At 43.2% G+C, this 27,942-nt stretch overlaps 1 protein-coding gene across 4 annotated transcripts in view; it reads left to right on the forward strand.

The window, feature by feature from the left end:
- PRPF18 (pre-mRNA processing factor 18) overlaps positions 1-19,663 on the forward strand; it is a 56,771-nt gene extending 37,108 nt beyond the window's left edge. For 2 of the 4 annotated variants that reach the window (XM_068276140.1, XM_068276142.1), the window contains 4 exons: positions 2,284-2,424; positions 9,301-9,372; positions 14,065-14,220; positions 19,121-19,663. In XM_068276140.1, the coding sequence (XP_068132241.1) occupies positions 2,284-2,424; positions 9,301-9,372; positions 14,065-14,220; positions 19,121-19,201 (450 nt within the window). In that variant the 3' untranslated portion in view covers positions 19,202-19,663. The remainder of the gene's footprint in view (positions 1-2,283; positions 2,425-9,300; positions 9,373-14,064; positions 14,221-19,120) is intronic. The other 2 variants (XM_068276143.1, XM_068276144.1) reach the window with 1 other exon arrangement.
- The last annotated feature ends 8,279 nt before the right edge of the window (positions 19,664-27,942 follow it).

The raw sequence follows: 27,942 nt of genomic DNA on the forward strand, positions 1-27,942 counted from the left end.
AAACCTGCTTGGATTCCTTTTATTTGCTTTAAATGAAACAGGTGACCCCTTCTAGCTATACTAAGCCATGCATGCTTCGCTTCTGAAAGTCCAGAAGCTTCATTTTTTTTTGTTTTGTTTTGGAAGTCAGCGCTGTACCACACTTTGCCGGAGCAGGCAGTGGAGTAGCGTACCCAATGTGCTGTACTCCCTCCGGTGGTCTTATGGAGTTGCTTACATTGGCTGCAGGGTGGAATAGTGCCATATCCTTGAATAAGGAAATGCATCTGATACCCATGCAGTTCGGAAATGCCATTGCAATATTGTAACAGATATTCCCTTATGCAGGGTAAATTGACTACGCAGTCAATATATAGTATACAGGCTTATAGGAAAGTATGGGTTTGTTCTCTGCTCCTATTATACCACTGCTGCCCGCTCCAGAAAATGTCCAAGTGACGTAGCATGAGCCTCCCCCCCCCCCCCCCCCATTGTACAATTTGTGTGATTTGTTTCTCTGGCACTTTGGAATGACTACCATGCAATTCATTAGACAATAGTGCCTGGGTGACTTAAGAAGTAATGAGGTTCCGCACACTGTCACTGGAATCCGTATTCTCGATATACCCGTATATATCTTTTGTCTAATATTCCCTGACAAAGGAGAACCCTGTGTGGCCACAAAACTATTGCCGGTTGACAAAGGTGGTATGTGGGTGTTGGGACAATACATTTATTGATTCTAGTGACAGTGTGCGGAACCTCTTCATTATTTCACTTATGGGTTCCGGCACCTGCCCATTTTCCCACGCTGTGTGATCTTGCTGACCTCTGTAACTGACCTGACCAGCTCAGACTTACTGTCCAGTTCATGCAGGTTCCCTGGCTGGCCATGCTCAAAACTGATGTTGAAATCTGTTCCAGCCACCAGACAGCACAAGGGGTATGGAAAAAGGGTCTCACTATTAGGGATGCTGGTGTCTGAGACCTCGCATAGACACATGGGAACTCCTGTAGATGCATGGGATCAGTCTGTTTTGCTGGTCATGATCATGTGCTAAAGTAGGAAGTGATCACAGAAAATCAGAACTTTGCAAATCTGTCAGATGATCATTTAGACCAGGCATGGGCAAACTTGGCCCTCCAGCTGTTAAGGAACTACAAGTCCCACAATGCATTGCAGGAGTCTGACAGCCACAGTCATGACTCATAAAGGCAAATGCATTGTGGGACTTGTAGTTCCGTAACAGCTGGAGGGCCGAGTTTGCCCATTCCTGATTTAGACAGTATGTCTGAGCTAGTGTGATCAGTTACACAAGGATAGGTCTACCTATCCATTTTACAGTTTGAGATGCAGGTGCTTATAGCACATTCATGTGTCTTTAGTAAAGTGCTGCCAAAAATGTCAATGCTATAACTAAAGCACGGTGGCGTAGTGGTTAGCTCTCTCGCCTTGCAGCGCTGGGTCCCTGGTTCGAATCTCAGCCAGGGCATTATCTGCACGGATTTTGACTGTTCTTTCTGTGTCTGCGTGGGTTTCCTCTGGGCACTCTGGTTTCCTATCCCATCTCAAATATAGATATGTTAACTGGTTTTCCCTAAAAAAATTGTCCCTAGACTACAATACATACACTACACTAGTGTTCCCTAACAGTGTCCTCAGGGCCCACCAACACTGCATGTTTTGTATAAATCCATAGAGGTAGTTAATCAGCTCTGCTGTGACACTAATTACCTCACTTGTGCATGTTTGTGGTTTCCTGCAAAACCTGCACTGTTGGTGGGCCTTGAGGACAGGGTTGGGGAACTCTGCGACTACACGCAGGAGATTTGGGCGCAGCCGGCTCCACCATAAACTGTAATAGGAATTATGGCTATAGTGGCGCACAGTGAGTAACTTATGCGCTGTCAGAAGACGGCGCAGAAGTTACTTTTAAATCACTGTAATTCGGTCGCCAGCAATAGCTGGAAGCCGAATTACATCATTCCCCACTATCCACGTGGACCTAGAGGGGGAACTGGTATTTAACGCTGCCAGGAACTTGTGCAGCAGCAGGATAAGTCATACCGGCCTTATCGTGCGCCCAAGTCTCCCGGCGGCGAGGTCACAGGGACGCTCTACAGTCACAGTATATACATAGATATGTTTTGTATAAATCAAGACAATATACTCTGTACAGCACTGCGGAAGATGTCAACGCTATATAATTACTAAATAATAGGTAACTAAAAACAATGACAATTTATTGCATGGTTTCAGTCGCCCACTAGATGTCAGTAGAGTAATCAGAATTTGTGGTTTAGTTTCTCTTAGGTGTCTGGGCTAAAGATTTGAATGCAAGAGAAGACTATGTGAAACGTAGCGTGCATGGTAAACTGGCTAGTGCCACACAGAAGCAAACGGAGTCCTACTTGAAACCACTTTTTAGAAAACTGCGCAAAAAGGTAAATATTCCCAATGATACCTGGGAGCAGCTGGTTCCCTCTGTTGGTGTTCTGTAATTGCTTGCTTTTCAGTGACTGAATAATTGTCACGTTTTTCTTTTCTTTGGTAAATCATAGGCTTATTACTTGGCTTTTATTATTTGCCATGAGATGTAGCTGCTGACTTACATGAAATAACATAATGCCATTTACAAGTTCGGGCCTCTCCCATGATGAATATTTGTGCAGAACATAATAGAACACATTGCTTAGAAGAAAAGGCAAAGCATTTATTATTGCAAGGCAGGTATGTCAGTATCCTCAGTAACAGTCTATGTAAAGCGCATATAGACATGAGCCTGTAGAAGTTCACTGCCAGGTAACACTGCCGATGACACATGAAGCAGCCAATTCAAACCCCAAAGTATCACACCTATAGGCACCTTTAGTATGAAAATACTGTCAGATGTAGACATTGTTCCTCCGAGGATTCCACCACCATGGAAATCATCATTGTGCTTCAGAGACCTCTTTATAGTAACTCCAACATCATTCACAGAAGAAAACCGGCACCGTTTTCTTATCTACAGATGACAGTGTGCACGACAACAAGCTTGCAGCATCTTTATAGTAACATTATGTCTCACCTTTACATAACAGAGGGGTCTCCATCCAGGAGAATTCCGCATAGCTAAACAGCCCAGCCTTAACATTACTGGGAGGGTGGGGCTACATACCTATATACAGCATTATATAGATATAGGAAGTGTTTCTCATGCTGAAACTGGGATAATTAAGGCGGCCCTAGGTCAGGCTTTCTCAACCAGGGTTCCTTGAGGATTCTGCAGGGGTTCCTTGGCATTTTCTGCCATCGTGGGAGAAGTATAATAGAGCCCATTATAATAGGGGGTACTGCAAAAAGAACAACTAAATTGGGGGTCACAATTATGAGCACAGTATAATGAGTGGCAGCGTAATACGAGTTAGTGAAATTAACAGCCTCACCTTATTTTAAAGACCATGACTCTGAAAAATAAATGCAGGGGTATCTCGAGATTAAAACATTGTTTGCAGGTGTTCCTTGAGATCCACAAGCTATTAGCAGGGTCCCTCCAGGGTAAAAAGGTTGAGAAAGGCTGCCCTAGGTAGATTGATAAGGGTGAAAGCCCCCCTCCCCCAATTACCAAGACTGCTATGGCCACTTTATCCAAAGTTTTCTGAAGCTCCGTGGCCACCCTCCTATGCGTGACCATGGTCTCCCCCCTTTCCTCCACCCAGCTCGGCAGCTGGGGGCAAGCTGAGGAGACCCAAGTGGGCCTGGCCACAGTTTCGGAACACTTTTGAAATGAACGCCACAGCAGTTTTACTGATGGGGCAAAGTTCCAAAGTAGAAATGCTTTACGTGCAAGCGGTTAAAGAGGAACTCCAGTGAAAATAATGTAGTAAAAAAAGTGCTTCATTTTTTACTATAATTATGTATAAATGATTTAGTCAGTTTTTGCTCATTGTAAAATCTTTCCTCTCCCCGATTTACATTCTGACATTTATTACATGGTGACATTTTTACTGTGGGCCGTTATGTAGCTGCTCCTAGCTGTTTTGGCTGTTAGAGCCAGCTGTAAACCGCTAATTCCTGTCTGTGAACATTGTTACATTGTGGCAGTTTGCCCAGAGTACCGCGGTACCAGAGTTTCTTGTGAGAGGGGTTTCAGCACAAACTCAATCATACAGCGCCCCCTGATGGTCTGTTTGTGAAAATCATTATATTTCTCATGTAAAAGGGGGTATCAGCTACTGATTGGGATAAAGTTCAATTCTAGGTTGTAGTTTCTCTTTAAGTTACTGCCACTGACTCACTGATCCTTGCAGCGCTATAACAGTGCTTACCATATAAAGGCTTTTAAATGTACAATCTTTGTACTCCTTAATGTAAAGGTTAAATAATTTACTGTATTCTACTATGTCTCTAGAGTTCCTCTTTAAAGGAGTTCTGTGGAGCAGAAAAAAAGACCAAAGCTGACACTTACCTGGGGCTTCTATCAGCCCCCTGTAGCTGTCATGTCCCACGCTGTCGTCCTCACCCGTTCTCCCGCCGCAGATTCCGGTACAATTGATGCAGATGATCAACAGTGGCGCGCCCGTGCCGTGGCCTCGTACTGCGCCTGCGCAGTAAGCTCCCGGAGACGCGAGCGGGAGCAAGCATTATTTATCTTGTTAGACGAATAATAGACTGGTGCCGGCGGCGAGAAACCGACGATCGTAGGAGGACGGCGCAGGACATTACAGCTGCAGGGGGCCCATAGAAGCCCCAGGTAAGTGTCAGTGTTTGTTATTTTTTTTTTTCTGATCCACAGAACCCTTTAAAGGGTACCCGCGGCTGCCATATTTATTTCCTCTTACTGGAAGCCCTCTGATACTTTTAGCCATAGACCCTGAACAAGCATGCAGCAGATCAGGTACTCTGCCTCAGGTTTTACAGTATTAGCCATATGCTTGTTCCAGAGTTTTGACTGAGACTCTACTTATGCCAGAAGATCAACAGGGCTGCCAGGCAACTGGCTTTGAGTACAAGGAAATTATATCCATATACCTCTCACTTCGGGTTCCCTTTAACCTTTTGCTGACTGCCTAATGCAGGATGGGGCAGAGAAGCTCTGCTATTCCTCAGTGACCCCACATGGTGTCATCTTGCGAGGAGCGAGATTTGACGGGAGCTCGCAAGCTCCCGTCACTGTAAACCGTGGGCATCAGCAATCAGCCTGCCAGTGGCTGATCAGTGCTGGCAGGCTGTTTTTTGTATTTCTATACATAAATGTATTTATATAACGCTGACATCTTATGCAGCGCTGTACAGAGTATAGCCTTGTCACATAACTGTCCCTCGGAGGGGCTCACAATCTAATCCCTATCATAGGCATATGTCTATGTATGTATTGTGTATTGTATGTAATTTGGAGGGGAATTTAAAAAAAAAATATGATTAAAAAAAATAAAGTTTTTGATTAATTAAAAAAAAAAAAAAAAAAAGCAGCAATCCAATACCAACCAACAAAATAAAGCTCTATTTGTGAGAAGAAAAGGGAGTAAAATTAATTTGGGCGCTAAGTTGTATGACCAAGCAATAAACCGTTAGTTGAAACGTGCTGAATTGTAAAAAAATGGCCTGGTCACTAGGGGGTATAAACCTCTGGTCCTCAAGTGGTTAAGTGTCTTGCATTTTTGTGGCTAGCCGTACAGCTATACAAACTTCTATTTTGTATTAAGTTTTTCTTTAAAGAGGATTTGTAATTAAAAAATACTCACTTTGGGAGGGGGAAGCCTCTGGATCCTAACGAGGCTTCCTCGTCCTCCTGTGTCCCTCTGTTAGCCTGCCCGGGTCCCCCGAAGTGCGACGAGGTAAATATCTACCTAACGCGATCCTTCGCAGGCGCACTAGCCATTTCTCTTCGGGTTAAGTCGGAAATAGCCGAACCTGATTGAATACCTCTACTGCACAGACGCGGTAGAGCGGATACGATCGGGCTCTGCTATTTCTGCCTAGTCCGAACGAAGAGCCGCAACTGCGTCTGCTGGATCCCGGAGAGGTTAATAAATCTTCTTTTGTCGGGGGAGGATTCCAGGAGGTTTCGAGGGAGCAAGCACTGGATTACCTGCAGCTGCAGGGGACTAGGAAGCCTCATTGGGACCCTGAGGCTTCCTCCTCCCAAGGTAAGTATCCACCAGAGTGTTTTTTTTTCTAAAGTACAGAGTCTCTTTAAAAGAAAAGGTGGGATGCAAAACAATAAAGAACATACACTACGAGTTGCTGGCATCAAATTCAAAATGAGCATATTTTTTTCATAAATCAGTTTGATTTCAATCATCACTATGTTGTCTTTGTGCTATATTCAATGAGATACCTAGCAGGTTATATATCACTAGCTGACCTAAGACCGTTTAAAAACGGGCTCTAGGTCTTGCACTGTTGTCTGCCGCATGCGAACACGTCGTGCGCACCGTGCACGTGCGTGCGCACCATCCGCCGTGCATGCGCGCACCTGTACAACACCGTTGAGTGAATGTTAGTTTATAATAAAAGTGGAATTTCCCATAAACAGCTGTAAAGTGCAAACAAATTCCCCTAACGTTTTGAATTTTTGTCTCCTTGCACTTTCCATGTTGTTTTTTTCCCATTCATATTACGTCATTTTATCTTTTAGTACCTGTGGGCAATATGCCTCCCTGGCTAGTCAAATTATGCTCTAGTACTGTGTGTTTGTTAGCTGTTCAGCAGTCAGCACCACAGGGGTTAACCATAGTCGTAAGCTGACAGGAGACAGTTGTGGTTGGGACTGATTTCAGTTTCAGGATGTGCAATCCCAAAGCCACAGGAATGATATTTATTAATGATATAAAATGCTCAGTGAAAGGCAGTGAATAATTCTCAGGTACTTTCCACAGGGAAGTGTTTCTGGCAGAGAAAATCTTGCAGGTGAGACAAGGCTTGTGCAGGTAGAGACATGTATTTCACGGATAAGCAGATGTACTAAAATTTTTCTAGCATGTACACTTTCCTCTGGCACAGACATTTAAAGGTGGCATCATTGCCTCGCAAGCTATTTTTACTTGTATATCACTTGCCATGTAACTGTATGTATGGATACTAGCTATTTATTGTCTTATGCCTTCTATGTCAGTGGAAGTCTTCAGATCATCTAACATGTATGTCAGACATACAGTCAGCGACTTGATGGCTTCAGATAAGTTGTGAAGGTCCTGCATACCTGTGGACCACAGAGGAAAAATCTGACCTACACATGTTAGGAATTTTAGTGCCACAACAGTTACACATTAAAGCGAATCAGAAGCGACATTGAAAGACAAGACAAAGCACAGAACATTTATATTGCGGTTTTCTCTTGTGGACTCAAACACCAGAGTTGCAGCCTCTAAGCCACTCTCAGTAGGCAGTAGCAGTATTGGGGAGACCTTCCCAAGGTCTCCTCACTGAGTAGGTTCTGTCTTGCTTAACGATTTGAACCCTTGTCTCCTGTGTCAGAGGTAGAGCCCTTAACCAGTACACTAAAAAAAAAAAAAAAAAAAAAAATATATATATATAATTATAACTAGGTTGAAGGAAGGCTCTGGATCCTATAGAGCTGTCTCAGTCCTCTCTCTGTGATCAGTCCAGCACTGTCTCCCCTTTTTGAAGTTATTTGACCAGCTGGCTTCAGACATATTCGCGTCCCTGAGTGGGTCTGCACTGTGCACGGGTGAGTAATAACAGTGCCTTCTTAAGCAATGTTTTCCACACCCCAATAATACAAACAGCGTTTTCTAGATGTAGTAATGTTTTCAAACATCTGACCACCACTGTCTACCATGGCAGATTTTTATAAGTGTAATCATGAAATTGGGTTGCATCCTAAAAAAGTACTTTTAGAGCACACCGTAAATTGAAGAAAAATCTACTCATTAGTTTTACAGCTGAAATCTTGTGTACTCTTACATCTTGGGCAGCTGGACATGAAACCACAAGAACAGCTGCATGAAGTTATGAGTTGGGAGTTACCATAACATCACTCGCAGGTTACTGAATCAGTCTAGCAGGGATAAATCACCCCTCTGTATACAGGCATTACATTAAACATGATCCACAACACTTTTTTTATAGTTTACAAGCAGATTTTATCAAAACAGTCTAGTCTGCTAGGCCAGTTACTGCTGAGGCTGGTTTGTGCAATTCACAGAAATGTAGAGCATTTCACCAGCTGTGGGCACAGTACCTGATGCCTCTCATCAAGCAGTGCAGAGGACAGTGATGCAGCTTCTGTGTTACTGGCCCCTTTATTTTACACTGTGCAAAAATTAAACTCAAACCTTATGTGATAGTTTGCAAACCATGGAAACCTTGTGTTTAATTGTAAATGATCCAAAGATAATACATATAGCAGATGCTGAAATTGAGAATTATTGTTTTCGTAAATTGATGTCAGCAACACGTTTGAAAACAATATTATTATTATTATTATTATTATTATTATTATTTAGTATTTATATAGCGCCGACATCTTACGCAGCGCTTTACAGAGTATGTTGTCTTGTCACTAACTGTCCCTCAAAGGAGCTCACAATCTAGGGCAACTCCGCGCAGTACAACCAGAACATCCAGCAGTGCTACTGCAAAATACATATACATTTCATGTGGTTTAAAACTTCAGCAATACCAATACACGTACATTTAATGAAGAATAGCCATAGGGAGTACCCATTTGCCCCCCTCTCCCCCATCCCAAAGTGAACCTGAGATGGCACCAAAGGAAAAATGTATGCATACCTGGGGCCCCCTTCAGCCTGATTGGTCCCTCGCCATCCTCCTCTGTCTCATGGATCCAGCTAATCAGGACATAGTGCACGGCCACTCTTGGTGTTCCTGTGGCTGGGAGCAGCCTGCGCGGTAATATTGCACAGGCGCAGAACACTCCTGGCTGCAGGAGCGAGACAGGGGAATGCGCGGCTGGACTGTGCCAACTGCCCGAATTGCCGACTGGGTGTACTGGTCTGACTGCTGACGAGAGCTGTAGCAGAGGATCCAGGAGGCAGAGAAGGAGGGCGAAGCACCAATCAGGCCAAAGGAGGCTGGAGGAGGCCCGAGGTATATATACATTTTTTCCTTTGGCGCCACCTTGTGTACACTTTTAAGTAGCAAATAAAAGTTCCTACTTTTTACACAGGGCTGTAGTTCATGTAACTGTTTCTGGCAAAGCAAAATCTTTGCCCCTCGATAAAATAAACTGGCCTAAAACCTGATAAGTCTGGCAACATAGTATCACCTGTGCTGCTAAGAATTGCATTGAAGTGTGTGAATGCCATAATGAGTTCTCTTTTTTTTTTTTTTTTTTTTTTTTTTTAATACAGAACCTGCCTGCTGACATAAAAGAATCCATAACCGATATAATAAAATACATGCTGCAGAGAGAGTACGTAAAGGTAAATTGTGACCTTATTAGGCTTTGTGAAAATGTAAACCATAGGGTGTGTATTTGTTTAAACTCTCTAACATCAGAATATGCACATATAAACAGTATAGTTTAGTTGAAAAATAAGGCTTTGGTAAAACTAAAAACATTAGGGGGAACGACTTGGCAGATGGGGAACTATAGGGCTGATTTGTAAAGCAGCAAGAAATACCACCTAAATAGTGCTTTGTACATCAGCCACAAAGAAAGTTTGCCTTTTTTTTGTCTAACAATACAACGTAATGTACATACAGCAACCACATACCCTGACAGCCTAAATGACCATAGACTACTCTGTATTAGAACGTAGAGTGGCTTAAAATCTTGGAAAGGGGTCATTGCCACGCTCCAGAAAGCCCTTCACTCCTGATATGAAACCAGCTTCTTAGAGTTATGGTGGGGAATCAGCTTGGTCCCCAGGGCTGTGGAGTTGGAGTTGAGGAATTTTGGGTACCTGGAGTACCTGGGACACCTAATACATTTAAACTGTAATTAAAGAGAACCAGAGATGAAGCACCCTCTTGTATTTTACCTTATGAATCAGTGGGAACATGACCGTAAACACCTAATCTGCTCTTTGTTTCATTGTTCTCTGTTTAATCTGACTGTTATCACCTCTGATAAGAATCCACACTGAGCACTCAGTCTATCTTTGCTACGGAAAGATTATAGCTGAGTCTGTCTTCTCTGGTGTCTTTTCAAGCCCAAGCCTGCCCCCTTGTGGCTCTGCTATAATGACTCAGCTATAATTATTCCCTGCAAAGCTAGACTGAATGCTCAGTCCGGGATTCTTATCACAGCTGCTAACAGACACTTTTAGCAGTGAGGATGAAACAGAGAGCAGGGTAGGTGTTTTCTCTAATGTTCCCACTGATATATATGGTAAAATACACAAGGGTGCTTCGTCTCTGGTTCCCTTTAAAAGAGAAAACATGATAAAATAAACCAAACAAAAAAACAAACGTTTTTGTGCTGCTGCAATAAAGCAGTTGCTGTACTTTTTAAAATCAGATATATCGGTACATATTTGCTTGCGACTGTATATCCGATGTGTACACAGGTAACTTTTATATATAAATACATCTTTGCTGTAAAGCTGGCCATACACTAGGCCGATTATCCGCCGATCGACAGCAGACGCTCAACGCTAAATTTTGATCTATTTCGTCCTGAAATAGATTGATCCCGTCGATCGCGTCGTGCTGGAAATTACCGTCGATCGTCCGCAGGTAGGGAGCGCATCGCTAGCGGCGTACGATCGACGCAGGTATACATTACCTGAAGCTGGCTCCCGGCATCTTCTCCGCATCACCTCCTGACTGGCATCTTCTCCGCATCACCTTCCGCATCACGGCATCCGTACATAACTTCCTGTGTCACTGCAGTGACAGCGGAAGTACAGATAGAGGGCGCTCTATTTGAACTTCCGCTGTCACTGGAGTGACAGAAAGTTATACGCGGATGTCGTGACGCGGAGAAGATGCCAGCCGGGAGGTGATGCGGAGAATATGCCCGGGACCAGGCTTCAGGTAATGTAAGCGGCGGCGGGGGGGGGGGGGTAGCAGCGGCAGCTCAGCAGATGGTGAATCGGTGTCAGGCTGAAATCGATTCATAATCTGTTTGCAGTAAAGGCAGCCATACGATCCCTCTCTGATCAGATTCGATCAGAGAGGGATCTATCTGTTGGTCGAATATGATGGCAAATCGACCAGTGTATGGCTACATTAAGAATATAGCCTGATGTGTAGTGGTCACTAGTAGGGATGGTCAATGTAATTCAAATTTACGTTGATGCAAATATATGCACTCCTTTTGCTCATGAAATCAATCAATTTGATATGTTGTTAAATTTAAGGGGATACAGTAGTACTATATTCTACATATGCAATCCCCGCAGAGCTGTAGTGAATCCACTGAGAATGCTGTGCACATTGAGCGCAGAGGTATTGTCTATCGCCCATAAACCTGGATCAAATTGTGCATGAAGAATGTATAATAGAGGAAGAATCCCCTCATTCTCCTGCAGAGTTACCTGCACATCACTCTTGGCTGTATCGCCAGGTAGTTTCTGTTTAACAGCTATTCTACAGCTATATCCGAAGTTTACTTCAAATGCGTCCCATAAAAACGCAGAGATACACTAATGCTTAAGGCAGGGAACACACTTGACTTTCATTTTTCCGCTCACGTTTTTCTGCATACTTTTTCTGCACACCAAGTGTGTTTTTATGCAGGAAAACGTTCGTGGTTTTTTTCACAGCAGCTGATGTAGTTGATAGAGAAAACTAACAAAATGTGCAGAATCAGGATGCAGAATGTCAGTTTTTTTTTTCTGCGCACGAACAACATATTAAGTGTGTACTAGCACATTGATTAACATGAGTTCTCAGTTTTTCTGTGAAGAAAACGCGCACGAAAACAGACAAGTGTGTTACCTGCCTAAAAGTTAGCATGTCCCAAAACATTGTCTGTTTATTAAGATTCACTGGAACCCTGTATCAGCTGGGTTCTGGTGCAAAGCTCTGGTTCCTTGCAGAAAATGGCCCTGGACTTTTCTATATCAGATATAGAAAATCTGCAAGCTGGCAGGGCTACACGCGGAAACCTGGCTGATATAGGGATTCGGTGAATCTTAGACGACTTGCTTGGGCATTTACGTTGGCAATGACAGGCCGAGGAGCTTTTTGTTCCCAAAAGCAGATGTCATCTTAATAGAGCTTTAAGATTCCTAAGGTTTGTTGGCAAATAAATGCCTTTTATGTTCCATTCTTTCAATCAACAAGCTGCTTATATGCAAATTACTGTCAATGGCGGTGAAATCAGAAACCGAGGAGTCGGATGATTTTTGTACTGACTGCACAGCCCTGTTGGTCACACTGGTTTTCCATGCGCATGACTGTAAGCCAACCTTTTATCCAATGCATAGCTGATGTTTGGTCATGTGGTTGGTAGTTGGAAGCCCCTTGATAGTCCAGAGGCTTTCTGTATCTTTATACAACATACCATCTCTAAACCTATTTGATCAAACTGGTCGAATATGTTCCTTCAGAGTGCGAGCGCGGCCATAGACGAACATGTTCGTACTATGCAAGCATGAGTTCAGTTCGCAAATCCTTGGAGGAAAGGTTTTTGCTTGATTTGAGATTTTAATTGGATTAAATGTCCTAATAGATTACAACATTACATATTGTCTGTCTCACAAAACTGCTTTAAATTACTTTTGGGGGGATTAAGGGCCCTTTTACACTAGGTAGCACGATCGCAAGCGAAATCGTGATGCGATTGCGCAACCTACATTTTCCGCTTGCCATAATTGCGCTGTGAACCACGGGAGCGGAACATGATTGCACCAATAATTGTCCAGCCCGATGATTGCATTTCACAAAAAAATTGAAAACACACGGATTGAAAAGGAGCACCATGATTTACATGTAAATTGTGGAGCTTTGTGATCAGAAAAACATCCGCTTTTTGGAGCAGATTGTGGCAAGTGGAAAAGGAGCCATAGTCTTGTACTTCACTTATAGCTTGAATTATAAATGTTGGTGACAATCATAACAGGTCCTTCCTATATTTAGACAGCTATGTGTTTATGTTGATCGCAAGCTCTTTGTGTAATGTTCATTTGGTCCTGCCTTTGTGCCAATACGAAAACATGAGACAACAATGGTTCTAATTGTGTAATAACTGTTGGGAGGAAATGCCAAAAATGGGTTTCATGAGAAGGTACATCACTGAAGAATGCTGACATTTGGCAAGAATGCTCTTTTTGTCTAATGTATTCAGTAGAAAAGGGTGCTGCTTGGAATACATATAGTCAGGGAATTACAATGGTATGTATAACATACAGTGCATAATGCTGAGATGAGTAATGTATAATCTGTGCAGTACACCCTAAATAGGAGTCATTTTGCGACTGCAGTGTAAGGTCCCATTCACATCACAATCTCCATATAAGACAAGATAATTTTGATCCAGTTGGTCGTATGAAGGATCATTATTTCTGTAGGCCCAGTTTTGATTATTCTCAGGCCTCTTTTGCATTAGCTGCGTCGCAGTACTCTCCCCGTCACAGCTCATCGCATTGGCCATTAAAGTCAATGAGCAATGACCCCTGCCTGCAATTCGACGGAAGTGTTCCAGGCACCGCAGAAGTAACGCAAAAGTTGTGGTAATCCTGTAAGTGCACCGGAACTTGAGTGTTACATTTTTTGTTTATTACTTCGGCCGCACCACAGCAATAACATTTTTTGCTTTTTTCCAAACCAGACCGCTACCCCAGCGCACCAATGTAAAAGGAACCTCAATCCTGTTTTTTTTTTTTTTTTTTTTTTTTTTTTTTTGAAGGAGTAGAACATAATCTGGTTAAGCAGATTCCTATACTTTTTTTGTTCATTTCATTGAAAAAAAATCATGTAAAATTATTTATAATGTTATAATTACAATTCTATTTTACAATGTAATTTTAGTTGTAATGTTAGTCTGGATTGAAAACCACTTAAGTTGTGTTTTGGCTTTTGGAGATGTGTTCATAAATTAAATGGTTAATTTTTTATTATGTCCACTGGAAAATCTAACCTAGTTGATGCATTGGTGGCCAGCGTTGCTCTGCAGATATACCCAAGGGTTCACCAACTTTTCAACTTTGTCTTCTCCCCTGCAGGCAAATGATGCCTATCTTCAGATGGCTATTGGCAATGCACCTTGGCCCATTGGTGTCACTATGGTTGGTATCCACGCTCGTACAGGCCGTGAAAAGATTTTCTCCAAGCATGTTGCCCATGTATTGAATGATGAAACGCAGAGAAAATACATTCAGGTAAGTAGACCTGCTCCCTTCTTATACAGATTTATTTATAGTGCAATATCCAAATGAGGGAATAAGGAAGTGTTGCATCTTGTTTTTGTGTTGTACAGTGCTTCTTTAAACTTTTTGTTTAATGCACTTTCAATGCATATAAATATTAAATTATATCCTGGTTTTCATGCAACTCCCAAAACTAGATAATGGGACCCCAGGTAAACATTGAGTGTTGATTTTGAAAAAATAAAATAAAATCATGCATGGTTAGCCTTTGCTTTGCGAAACAACCCTCATCCAGATATGCAATGATCTGCTCATGGCAAGTGACAGAGGTGAATGCTGCATCCTGATCATGTTTGATCTCCCAGTTGATTAACAGGCTGCAGGAGTACTGTGGCATCGATTGTTTAGTCCTCCAGTAGTTCTACTCCTCCTTTTGTGGCTGGCAGAACATAGAGTATCCTTGGGGCTTTCCTGTCCAAACCTCTAAAATATGGTGTGCCCCAAAGTTTGATACTATCCCCTTTGCTGTTCACTACATACATGCTACTACTTGGGAAAATAATGGCCAAAAAAACATGTTCTGAAATTACACTCCCGAAGCGCAGTTAAGCATGTGTTTATTTTTGGAATAAGAGTGGTCCCGCCAGATTTGAATGATACATATACTGTAGCTGGGTGTCCTCAGCATAGCAGGGGTATTGTAGGTTTTAAGTAGGGAAATAGTTAAAAGGAAACAAAAACGGGGGGGGGGGGGGGGGAAGGGTTAGCTAGAGCACAGTGTGGTTTTTGTTTTTCCGTTTTTTTTTTTTTTTTCTTTTGTAGATGAATGCTGTCATGTAACCTCCACAAAAGCTGTTTTCCAGTTTTTTTTTGTTTTTTTTTTTATCCACAACAAACACAGTCTATCTTACCCTCCTCATCAGGGGTGTTTGCAGGAAGTACAATGGTATATGCTAATAGTGCAGCGTCACTCTTCCACATCTAGAATGAGGTATAAAAAAGGGACTTGTGTGATCACTTGGCTATATATACAGTATTTTTTTTTTGATCATAAAATGCTTACTAAGGAACACTATTCAAGGGAGGGTGTTATGTGGTAATATTTGCTGAGCCCAAAATTCATTTACAATAAGGATGTTTGGCCCCTTTTATTTTTGTAACATTAAACAATGGACACATGATCTATGTGCCTTTCTTTGTCCTTGATTTGCAAGCTCATACTATTTTAATATAAAGCTCTGAGCCCATGCAAAGAAATCGTGCCAAAACAAGCACGTATCAAAAGTGCTAGTAAAAAGTTCCACTGGCGTAAACCTAAGTTAATTGTTGAGACATTGAACGCTTTAGGAACAAGAATGATTAGGTTTTATAGCAGTAACTGTAGTAGAAGCGGGGTGTCAGGTGGTGAAATGATTCTCCTGCCATGCCATTAAGTGGTAATGCTGCACTTAGATTAAATGCTCTGCTGCCAGAAATTAAGGTAGAAGCAACAGTCAGAAATTCTCTCTCACTAATCTCTCTGGATTGTGATAGAACTGTTACTCCACACCATGTTGTTAATTAGAGATCACACATAATGTTCTTATACTTAGAATTAATTCTGAGGTGATGGCGCCTACAAATGACTGCACTAACTTCCCAGTTCACCTCAGAATGAAGGTCAGACTTTGCTTTTACATTGCTTTACAGTTCCTGTTTTGGTTGCATATAATCTAACTGCCCTCTTTGTTCATCCAATTGTTTATTAATGTCTTCCTCATTGCATAGCTCCAAAACTTCTCTAGGGCTGCTCCTGTTCTTTGCATCCCTCTCTGATACTATAAAGTTACTGTAAGTACATACTTAAAGAGAAACTCCAACCAAGAATTGAACTTTATCCCAATCAGTAGCTGATACCCCCTTTTACATGACAAATCTATTCCTTTTCACAAACAGATCATCAGGGGGCGCTGTATGGCTGATATTGTGGTGAAACCCCTCCCACAAAGAAATTCTGAGTAGGTACTCTTGGCAGTTTCCTGTCTGTGAACCTTGCTGCATTGTGGGAAATAGCTGTTTACAGCTGTTTCCAACTGCCAAGAAAAGCATGCAGCAGCTACATCACCTGCCAACAGTAAAAAATAGCACCATGTAATAAATAAGCGAAAGAGGAAAAAAAAAAATTGAGAGCCCCAATAATGCGTTCTGGTGATTGGATGAGTAGAAATTGTGTGTGAAGGATAATACTCACAAAACTGGGTTGCTGGGTGTAGGCAACCACTGATAGCGCTTGCGGGGAAATTAGGCTTGTCCCCTCTCAGGCTAAGAAGTCGCTCTCCGTAGACAGAATCGGGTGATCACACCCATCCAACCAGTGGATACAATTTTGTTCAAGAGATTACAGAGGCGCCAATCAGAATAAAATACATTACATTTTCATAAAATGGGGGGTATTGGAGGCAGTATAAAACAGGAGCAACTTGAAGTGTCACTAAAGCGAGTGTAGCATCTCTGTCTGACAGAGGCGCTACACTCGCTTTGGTGACACTTCAGTTGCTCCTGTTTTATACTGCCTGAGGAAGCGGGCTACAGACCCGCGAAACGTGTTGCAAAATTTGTGGCAGTAAAAGTAAATTATTAATGATTAATAATATCAGTGTCATTTTTGGGGCGGTAGATCATCCAATACCCGTTTTATGCAATTTTAATGTATTTTATTCTGATTGGTGCCTCTGTAATCTATTGAACCATGTAATGTCAGAATGTAAATCAGGGATTTAAAAGATTTTACAATGGGCAAACACTGACTAAATCATTTATACATAATTATTGTAAAAATGAAGCACTTTTTAATTACATTATTTTCACTGGCGTTCCTCTTTAAGTTACTCACCATTTTGTCTAGAAATTGTATACAGTAGTGTCCCCAAAATTACAGAGCTCCTCATAATCACCTTGCTCTCTTTTTGTTACTGTTTCAAAGAAAGTTTCCACAGCAGAGGTGGACTTTGCGATCCCCCACTGGATGTTCTCTTTCTTTAATTGCTTGTAACTGTTAGGTCATGCATGGTCTGGTACTTACATCAACAAGGGCTTATGGTAGAATGCTTCTCCCTCTGTACATTTAGTACCGATGAACAGATTTGTTTTCTGGGTACAACTTCACAAGAGCCTGTTTTCACCTTGGGGGTGTTTGGCTTAGTGTATTGCCAAGAAATGTTTGACAGTTATCTGAATTTCTGTAAGCCAATCCTGATTGGGTAGATCAAAGCAAGAATTTGTAGCAAAGTAGAGAGCATCAGTAAGGAGGGCGAGTGCCAGGCTGCTGGTAAAATACACCACCTCTCCATTTAACTCACGCACTGTCACTGCAGAAGGTGCTCACATTAGCTCACCTTCTTTGTTCCTGCGTTCTTCTGGGCAGCCAGTGTGGACCCCACACCTGTTCTTTTTGGAAGGACGCCCATTGCAAACTGTAGTACAAAAAAAGTAATAATGTAACGGAAAGAATAGGAGGTGTACGCTCCAATATAATCGAACTCCTCTTATGAAATTAAACTATCATATTTAACAATACACAATTAAAAATGACATGGGATGGCCTTGCCTCTCAAACACCATGGAAAAAAACATGCCCTAAAAAATGGGTACTGTCTAAGAACTCCTGTTCAAAAACAGTGATTCTTAAAGGGAAGGTTCAAGCAAAAAAAAAAAATGAGATTCACTTACCTGGGGCTTCTACCAGCCCCATGTAGCCATCCTGTGCCCTTGTAGTCACTCACTGCTGCTCCAGTCCCCCGCTGGCAGCTTTCTGACCTCGGAGGTCAGAGCCACATTGCATACATTTTTACGCATTCCAGCTAGTGCAGGAACAAAAATTTACGCGTTTCACCACTAACGCGTAAAAATGTATGTGTTAATGATCCTGCACTAGCGGGAATGTGTAAAAATGTACGCAATTTGGCCCTGACCTCCGAGGTCAGAAAGCTGCCAGCGGGGGACTGGAGCAGCAGTGAGTGACTACGAGGGCACAGGATGGCTGCATGGGGCTGGTAGAAGCCCCAGGTAAGTGAATCTCATTTTTTTTTTTTTTGCTTGGACCTTCCCTTTAGGTGGCTACACACCATACAATTTTTTAAATATCTGTTCAATTTAAGAATTGCAATAAATTTTTCTGACTGATTGTAACATTTCAAAAATATGGCCAATGTACCACACACCTATATTAAATTTTTCCCCAATTATGATAAAAATGTAAAAACTGAGAAAATTGCTTGGGTGTGTATATTAATAAATTGACAATCTAACACACACCATACAATCTTTAGAGAAATTGAAGAAAAATATCTGGCATTCCGGATAGATAAAAATAGAAAAAAACGGGAAATCCGATCGGATTTTTCAGTCGAATGAAAAAAAAGCTTTAGATTTTTTTCAGGAGAGCCGATCGTTTTTATCGAATTGCCGTAAAATCGGATCATTTTATTGTATCGTGTGTGGCCACCTTTAGTATTAGATGAAAAGCTGCAATCTGCATGAAACAGGACTTATCTAAATATTTCTGTTGAAAACCAGGGACTCTAGTTACGTTTACTGCTGTGTCCTTTTGATTTGCTTAGTCTAGAATAGGGTTCTCTGAGAGCTACATGGATTGCTTGTTCCCTTTGTCCATGTCGTTTTAATTTGTATTGTATACAATATTCAATTGCATTAAAAGTTAGATTTTTGTTAAATACAGAATAAACCATAATGGGTGCCAGATATTTTAATCAGTTTCAGGTTATTTCAGAGGCAATTGAGGGCTCTTCTTCCTTCATGCAGGTGTTCTCAATAAGGTTCTCAATGTCTGTACAGTATGAAGAGTGAACCGTTGACTTAGTCCCATGTTTCCTTAGCATTTTGATAATTGTACCGATTTCATTCTTTCCTGCAGGGCTTGAAAAGATTAATGACAATCTGCCAGAAGCATTTCCCAACGGATCCATCCAAGTGTGTGGAGTACAATGCATTGTAGAAACTTTCACGCTGCAGTTCTACCCAAGTCCTGCTGTGGTTATTTATACAGCTATCACCTTCCCAGTTCTGACTGGCAGCGTTTCTGTTTTATAGAGATGCTTCTTATTTCATGCTACATACAGAAAAGGGCTAAATGGGGCTCGAAAATGTGTTGTGATCACTTTGGGTGACAGTTTATCTCTGAACAGTGTACAGATGAGCTACTTGGCTCTTTGCAGAACAACTCATTTAGCCTATGGAGAGTAGTATTCCTTGACAAACTTCCTGGACGCATGGGGGAGGGTTGGGGCATTTGTAAGGTTTTTCGTGGTTTTTTTTGCCATCTATGCCATTTCCAGTCTATCCACAGATTACACACATACAGTATATACACGCATTATTTGTATGCTTCCTTTTTGTGTAGATACTACTTGTGGGCCTCTTTGAAGCTCGTTTGTGAAATAAATTCTTTTTATTTTCATCCTTGGTTTCTCTTGATAATCTTCTGTTAATGGTTCAGCCTACAGAAATTGGCAGTAAAACATTACTGTATTGCTGCCATGCGTAACATTTAGAATTCCAGCTTAATCATCCTTCTCCTTCTGGGTAGTCATATCAAAGGCAGAAAGACAGGAAATTATGATTTTTTTCAGCAGAGACAGACATCACTAACAGCCTGACAGGACTTTTAACACTTTCCACACTTTACTAATGTGCTTGTCAGGATTTAAAACACTTAGGCCCATATGCAATTCACTTTTTCTCTTGAGTTATCTCCTAGGAGATAATTTTCAACTTCTCTTTAAATTAACTTTTCTGCATTTTATAATTGAAAAAGTGCCCAAAAGTTGGTGAAAACTTAGTATTAAAATAGTTTTTAGTATTTTCTAACTTGCTGCTGGTTTAAAGGGCATGTTTATGACAAGATGTGAAAATATCACCCAGGAGAAAAATTAGGAGAAAAAGTGAATTGCATATGTGCCTTTGTTTTCATTGGAACAGGAAGTAAAGGGGGGCAAACTAGACGGCAATAAAAGTTGCATAGAAATCCTAAAGCTTTCTCACTTTATCTAGAACTAATACCCTTCTCTGAACTATCCTATATAATAATCAGCAAGTGTCTCTGCATCCCATGTCCCTGTGTGTGTGGTTTTTTTGTTGTTGTGCGCATGTGCAGGGAGGGACGCAGACACACTGAGGAGAGCTGGGGAATGATGCACGGCTTGCATGGGAGGACGGGGCCAAGAGGGGTGGGCGTGTGCGAGAGCTTGGTGGGCGTTTACATGCGCGGCGGATGAGCGGTGACAGACATAGCCTGTTTTTAAATGGGCTAAGGTCACTAGTAATTTATAATACCTCATCATTTGTCAGTCACACCTCCTTACACCTTAAACTCGGAACCTGAAAAGGGCCATAATGTGAATACGTGATTCCTAACTCTTTATACATATAGCCATACCTGAGGTAATTGCTTTTGGCTCTGTGTTATGCAAAAGAAAGGTGCTAAATATTATTTGGTTTATTATTTATAGAATTACAGGAAAGGAAGGCAGTTGTGTGTCATTTACGCCCTATGGATCTTTAATGTAAATGCACAGTAGGTTTCATAATGAAGCTTTTGGTGTTTTTCATATTGCTGAGGTACTGATGCTAATATAGAGCTTTTAGTCCCAGATTATCAAGTCAGCCCAGAGTGCTCTTCGTTGATTTGTTTGTGCAGCCTGTATGTTTTGTGTGAATAAATTACAGTCTCACCTGAAATGATGTCCTATTTCTCTAGTTCCATTTAAAAAAACACAAAATCCAGCTAGGACATTTAAACACTTGTAGATTTAATGGGGGAGGGGCTGGAAGGGGTGTGGCAAGCAAAACAGCAGGACATCAAAATGAACTTCTGCACACTCATGCGAATTCATTTACAAAAATCATGTAGCAATTAATGCTGTCCCTACAGCGAAGTTAAAAGCTGGGATCTTTGTTACAAGAATAAAGTCTTGCATAGTCACATACACCGCGTAGAGGTAGCCCAGTGTTGTATGTGTCCTAACTCTGGCCCTGTAACATGCATAGCACAAACATGCACTCATTCAGCACATCAAAACCTATCTAGGGAATAGGAGCACATATCCTTACCGTCCTCCCTGGGACAGATAGTGCATCTAACTAATCCTGCAAGGGAGCTGCTAGTACCTACATATGTACCATGCGAACACACCAGCACTCTAGTTCCAAACTGTTGCAGAATTGTCCGCATTTGTTACAGGCGGATTATAAATTCACATCATTATAGAGAGCAAAACTTGTCAGCTTTGCTGTGGCTTTGAAACAACACAGGCCTGTGTTTAATAGATGAATAATCTCTTAGACTTAACAGTCTTGGCCAGTCCAATGTATTAAAATAGCTCAAAAAATATTTTTCTTGCTGTACAGCCGTTAAAATAGAATCCATTATGCTGAGCTGTGGAGTATCCCTGTACCCCAGTAATTCACAGAAGGACTTCATGTTGTGTTTGTAGAAAGTTACAGGGGAGGAGAAAAGTCCAATTTCTCACGACATGTGTATGTAATTGTGTGCAGCTGCTGAGTGTGAGAGCCAGCACTCCTCCCCAGAGAGCATGGCTAGGAACTGTTATGGCAACTGCATTTCATCACATGCACTATCCCCTCACTGAAGGCACTTGATAACAACTTGCTGCTGGACCTTTTACTGAACTATTCACAATAACTTTGCTGCATAATATATTCCTGGGTGTTAGTATAGCATCAAGAGGAAACTATTCATTGCTTGCACTTTCTTTTCTTAAAGAGAATCTGTATTGTTAAAATCGCACAAAAGTAAACATACCAGTGCGTTAGGGGACATATCCTATTACCCTCTGTCACAATTTCGCCGCTCCTCGCCGCATTAAAAGTGGTTAAAAACAGTTTTAAAAAGTTTGTTTGTAAACAAACAAAATGGCCACCAAAACAGGAAGTAGATTGATGTACAGTATGTCCACACATAGAAAATACATCCATACACAAGCAGGCTGTATACAGCCATCCTTTTGAATCTCAAGAGATCATTTGTGTGTTTCTTTCCCCCTGCAGCTATCTTCCACTGAAGTGTCAGGCTATTTCTTCCTGCAGAGTGCAGACAGCTGTGCCTGTATGTAATTCCTCAGTATGTGAAAGCCCAGCCAGCTCAGAGGAGGATTTATCCAGCTTGTAAAAGATAATAGAACAGAGAGAAGCTGCACTAATCTAAATATCACACAGGCAGTGTGCAGAGAGGGGCCTGGATGGGGGAGTTCATAGCAGAACCACAACACTGAAGAACTTGGCAGCCTTCCAGACACAGGCCTGACAAGTCTGACAAGAGAGAGATAAGTTGATTTATTACAGAGATGGTGATAGTAGAATGTGCTGCAGTAAGCCAGAACACATTAGAATAGCTTTTGGAACTTGTAGGATGATAAAAAACAGGATGCAATTTTTGTTACGGAGTCTCTTTAATGTTTAAGGCTGTGTCAACCATAGTCGTCTTAAACTAAAATAAAACAGCTTACAAGTGAAATAATTTAATTTTAAACTAAATTCTATCTAGAGCTGTACAGTTTTGAAGCTTAAAGGAGAACTGTAGTGAGAGGTATATGGAGGCTGCCATATTTATTTCCTTTTAAAGAGAACCTTAACTGAACTTAACTGAACTGTTGCGGACCGCAACGCATACAAAAATATGCGTTGCCACATATCTACTCGTGCGGAATGCGCCAACGCGTATTTTTGTAGGCGTTGCGGTCCGCAACAGCGCTAATTGCAGTAGGGAATGCGTCCAATAATACACATGGCGGCCGGCCGACTGGTGAGTCGTTAAAAACGAAACTAAGTGACAGCGGGGGACTGGAGGATTCCAGAGCGGCTCCGAGGGCACATGACTGCTACAGGGGGCTGGTAATAGCCCCAGGTAAGTGAAACTCTTTACCCCCATTCAGTTAAAGAGGAACTCCAGCCTAAACAAACATACTGTCATTAAGTTACATTAGTTATGTTAATTAAAATAGATAGGTAATATAATCTCTTACCCACCCTGTTTTAAAAGAACAGGCAAATGTTTGATTTCATGATGGCAGCCATCTTTTTGGTTGAAAGTAGGTGACAGGGAGCATGAGACACAGTTCCAGCTGTCCTGTGTCCTGAGCACCTCTCCCAGTTGCTAGGCAACGTGAATAACAACATAGGAAATCCCATCATGCTCTGCACAGCATCAGGGAAAAAAAGCCCAGGCTTTTTTTCTTTGATGGGTGGAGCTTAGGTAAAAATGATGCTTTGATAAGAAAAACAATGTTCTGATGCTGTGAAACTGTTAAAGAAACACCAAGCCTTTTCAGTGCTGCTGAGTAGATTTTTTGTTCGGAGGTTCACTTTAAGGTTCCCTTTAAGCAATACCAGTTGCCTGGCAGCTCTGCTGATCTATTTGGTTGAAGAAGTGGCTGAATCACACCAGAAACAAGCATGCAGCTAATCTTGTCAGATCTGTCAAAATTGTCAGAAAACCCTGATCTGCTGCATGCTTGTTCAGCGTCTATGGCTGAAAGTATTAGAGGCAGGGGATCAGCAGGATAGCCAGGTAACTGGTATTGCTTAAATGGAAATAAATATGGCAGCCTCCATACAACTCTCTCTACAGTTCTCCTTTAATAAACCATGGTCATGGCCTGCTTTTCAGGGTCCTCCAGCTGAAACAATCTGTACCAAATGCTTTGGTGGCAGTCACTGCCTTATTCCCAGCAGAATATTTTCCACTGTTCTGTGGAGGTGGGGTAGGAGTGGTTACCGGTTTGCTGCTGGGTGGGGTTGAATCCATCCTGGTAGATCTGTGAGGAGGAGGCGCTTAGGGCCATTGTGGGACAAGTATGCGTACTTCAGATAGAAACTCATTCCTGAGGAACATCTAAAGCAGTGATCCTCAAACTACGGCCTCCGGGCCAAATGCGGCCCCCAGAAGCTTTTTCACTGGCCCCCAAACACAAAATGTATAACTTTTAAATTCAGCTCACTGCACCTTTAAATATCGGTGGCCCACATATAGAATAGCAGTGCTGGCACCACCCATCCACATACTGTAGAAGCCAGTGAGCATTAATTAGCTGGCTTCCAATCCAATTCTGCATCTGGCAGAGACGGCTTTTGGGGGTGGCAAGTGGGGCAATCGTCCCAGGCCCTGCGCCTGAAGAGGCCCCGCACCCTCTGCAGCGGTGGGGAGAGCGGGCATAGTAGTTAAAACTCACGTGTCTTCATCCAATCCTCACAGCTACCATCTATTTCCTCTCCCAGCATTTGTGTATTGGTAACAGCGCCCCCTATGATGACGTGACCGTATGTCATCATAGGGGGCGCTGTTGCCAATACACAGTTGCTGGGAGAGGAAATAGATGGTAGCTGTGAGGATCGGATGATGACATATAAGTTTTAACTACTATGCCCGCTCTCCCCACCGCTGCAGCCACCTTCATATCTAACCTGTACTGCGGGGCACCTACCTATCTAATCTATACTGCAGGCACCTATCTAATCTATACTGCAGGCACCTATCTAATCTATACTGCAGGCTGGCACCTATCTCAGAATCAGTTTTATTTCGCCAAGTACAGCAAGAGCCATAATCGGATTTATTTGTGGTACACATGGCATAGAGAGATACAACAACACATACAATTTGAAATGCAGTAATCAGATATACAGATAGTGATGCAGGTAGACGCTAGTAAAGGGCCCCCGTTTCCGGATAAGAACCGAGGAGGCAGCGACAGGGACCAGCTGCCGACCCGGCAATTACGAGTGCAGGCCGGACCGGGGAAGGTCAGAGTTCAGTGACCGAACGGCCTGGGGGAAGAAGGTGTTCTTCCGCCTGGGGGTTTTGGATGGTATAGTCCTGAAGCGGCGGCCCAACGCGAGGAGCTTGAAGTAGTGGCTGCCAGGGTGAGAGGGGTCACGGGAGATCATGGTGGCCCTCTTCCTCAATCTAGCGGAGTGGAGGAGATCAAGAGGTGGAAGAGGAGACCCGATGATTCTCTCTGCATCAGCTATGACCCTCTGCAGTTTATGTTTATCACTGGCCGTTGCGCCCGCGTACCAAACAATGACTGAGGAGCAGAGGATGGATTCTATGGTGGCAGTATAGAAGCTGGCCAGCAGCTCCCGTGGCATGCCAAATCTCTTCAGTTGGCGCAGGAAGAACAGCCTCTGCTGGGATTTCTTTTGAATTTTAGTGGTGTTCTGCCCCCATTTCAGATTATTGGTGAGAGTCGTGCCGAGGAACCGAACCGAGACACTGTAGAAACTTCTGTTCCTCCAATGAGGACAGGCGGGAGAGGGGGAGGGTTCCTCCTGAAGTCTACAACTAGTTCAACAGTCTTTGCTGTGTTGAGAACTAGGTCATTCTCCCTGCACCAGTTGCATATTCTCTCGACCTTCGCTCTGGTATTCATGCTCTCCGTTGCTTCCAATAAGGCCAATAATGGTGGTGTCATCTGCAAATTTGATGACCTTCACAGAGTCAGCGGATGAGATGCAGTCGTTGGTATAAAGGGAGAACAGTAGAGATGACAGAACACAGCCTTGTGGAGCCCCAGTATTGGTGGTTCGAATGCTGGAGTAATAGTTGCCAAGCTTCACCTGTTGTGTTCTATTTGTCACACACACAAATGCTTACTACCAGTTCAGGCATTTTCCTACCTCTATCTGGCCTGCAGGCGCCAGTCAGCCAATCAGGTGCACTGTCATACACCCTTTGCCTGCCATACCGATCTAGCAGGATCTGCATAAATTAGCATTCAGGTGGGAGGCTTGGTTGGACACAATCATTGATTACATCTTTTACAGGGACCGCCGCGTGTAGGCATCTCCCACACAGTCCCCTCCCTAACCACTCACCTGTCAACCGCATCCTGGTAGCTGCAAAAACAGAAATTTAAAAATTTTAAATTTCTGTTTTTGCAGCTACCAGGATGCACTTGACAGGTGAGTGGTTAGGGAGGGGACTGTGTGGGAGATGCCTACACGCGGCGGTCCCTGTAAAAGATGTAATCAATGATTGCGTCCAACCAAGCCTCCCACCTGAATGCTAATTTGTGCAGATCCTGCTAGATCGGTATGGCAGGCAAAGGGTGTATGACAGTGCACCTGATTGGCTGACTGGCGCCTGCTGGCCAGATAGAGGTAGGAAAATGCCTGAACTGGTAGTAAGCATTTGTGTGTGTTGCAGTTTGCATTCAGTTTGGAGGTGATGGGGGTGAAGTCCCTGGAGGTGAGAGAGCCAGGGCTCGCCCACATTTCCCTCTGGGTATTGCATGGTGGTTTAGGGGCCCCAGCAAGTGAGAGAGGCTGGGGCCCCCGGCTGTCGTGCGAACCAGTGTTTGTGTTCTATTTGTCAGAAAGTCCTTGATCCATGCTCGGAGAGTGGGATCAACTCCGAGCTGTGTCAGATTGGTGATCAGGATGTCAGGGCAGATCGTGTTGAACGCTGAGCTAAAGTCTAGGAACAGGATCCTGGCATAGGAGGTCGGCCTGTCTAAGTGCTCAGTGATGTGTGCCACGCTGACATTGATGGCATCCTCCACGAATCTGTTTGCCCTATATGCAAATTGGAGTGGGTCTAAAAGGGCGTCCGTGGACCTCTTCAGGTGGGCAAGGACCAACCGCTCAAGGAGCTTCATGATGTTAGAGGTTAGGGCCACTGGGCGGAAGTTATTGTGCTCGGAACTGCCTGTTTTTTTTGGGACTGGTACAATTATAGACCTCTTGAAACAGGAGGGGACTGTACCATCAGATAATGACTTCTTAAATAAGGAGGTGAGCACAGGGGCTAGCTGATCGGCGCAGGTTCGCAGGCAGACAGACGACACTCCGTCCGGGCCGGAAGATTTCCTGGGGTTCAGCTTCCGGAGTACCTCTGATTCCAGAACAGCGCTAGGAGCCAGGGCGCTGAGTACGCCAGAGGTCGATGCGGATTTGCCTACGGGTTGGTTGGAATGTTGCTCGAACCTGCAGTAGAACTCATTGAGCTCCTCCGCCAGTCGACGGCTCGGGGTTGCCGTTTGGGATGTTGGTTTGAAGTTTGTGGCTGCTCTCAGGCCCTTCCATACTTCCCGTGTGTTGGTGGACTAAAGGCAGAGCCCCAGCTTCTCAGTGTAGGCCCTCTTTGCCGATCGCAGTTCTCTTTTCAGGGCGAGCCTAGCTTCTCTGAATTCCTCTAAGGAGCCAGACCTGTGCGCCTCCTCTTTGCGTTTCCGAAGTCGGCGAAGCCTGCCGTTGAACCAGGGCTTGTTGGGGTAGACATGTAACTGTAGAAAAAGAAAGATAAATTCCGGGCTCCTTCCGTCCAGTGTTATTTATTGTAGCAAATAGTGACAGACATCCATCTGGATACCACAAACAATGACTACCTCATCCTGGTGATGTTCAAAGGTGATGGTCCGGTGGAGGTGGGGGAGCCAGGGCACAGGGTGGGACAGGCGACGGCCGTTTCGCGTCTATACAGACGCTTGGTCACGCTGCGTACCACTTTACTGGGCGCTCCGCAAACTTCCGGTATATCACGGGGGTAAGCCCCGCCTCTTCCAGAATCCGCGTGCTCCGTGTGTGATTGGAGGGAGAGGGTGGATGAGGCCAGGAGGCGTGTGTGCATTCGGCTGGAACTGCCGATACCAGGGTGCTCAGCGCGTAATCCCGCCCAGAGGGGCGGGGTGCGCGGAAAGGCTACGTCCGTCAGGTTGGATA

The sequence above is a fragment of the Hyperolius riggenbachi genome, chromosome 3, assembly GCF_040937935.1.
Source record: "Hyperolius riggenbachi isolate aHypRig1 chromosome 3, aHypRig1.pri, whole genome shotgun sequence".
NCBI classification, from domain to species: Eukaryota; Metazoa; Chordata; class Amphibia; order Anura; family Hyperoliidae; genus Hyperolius; species Hyperolius riggenbachi.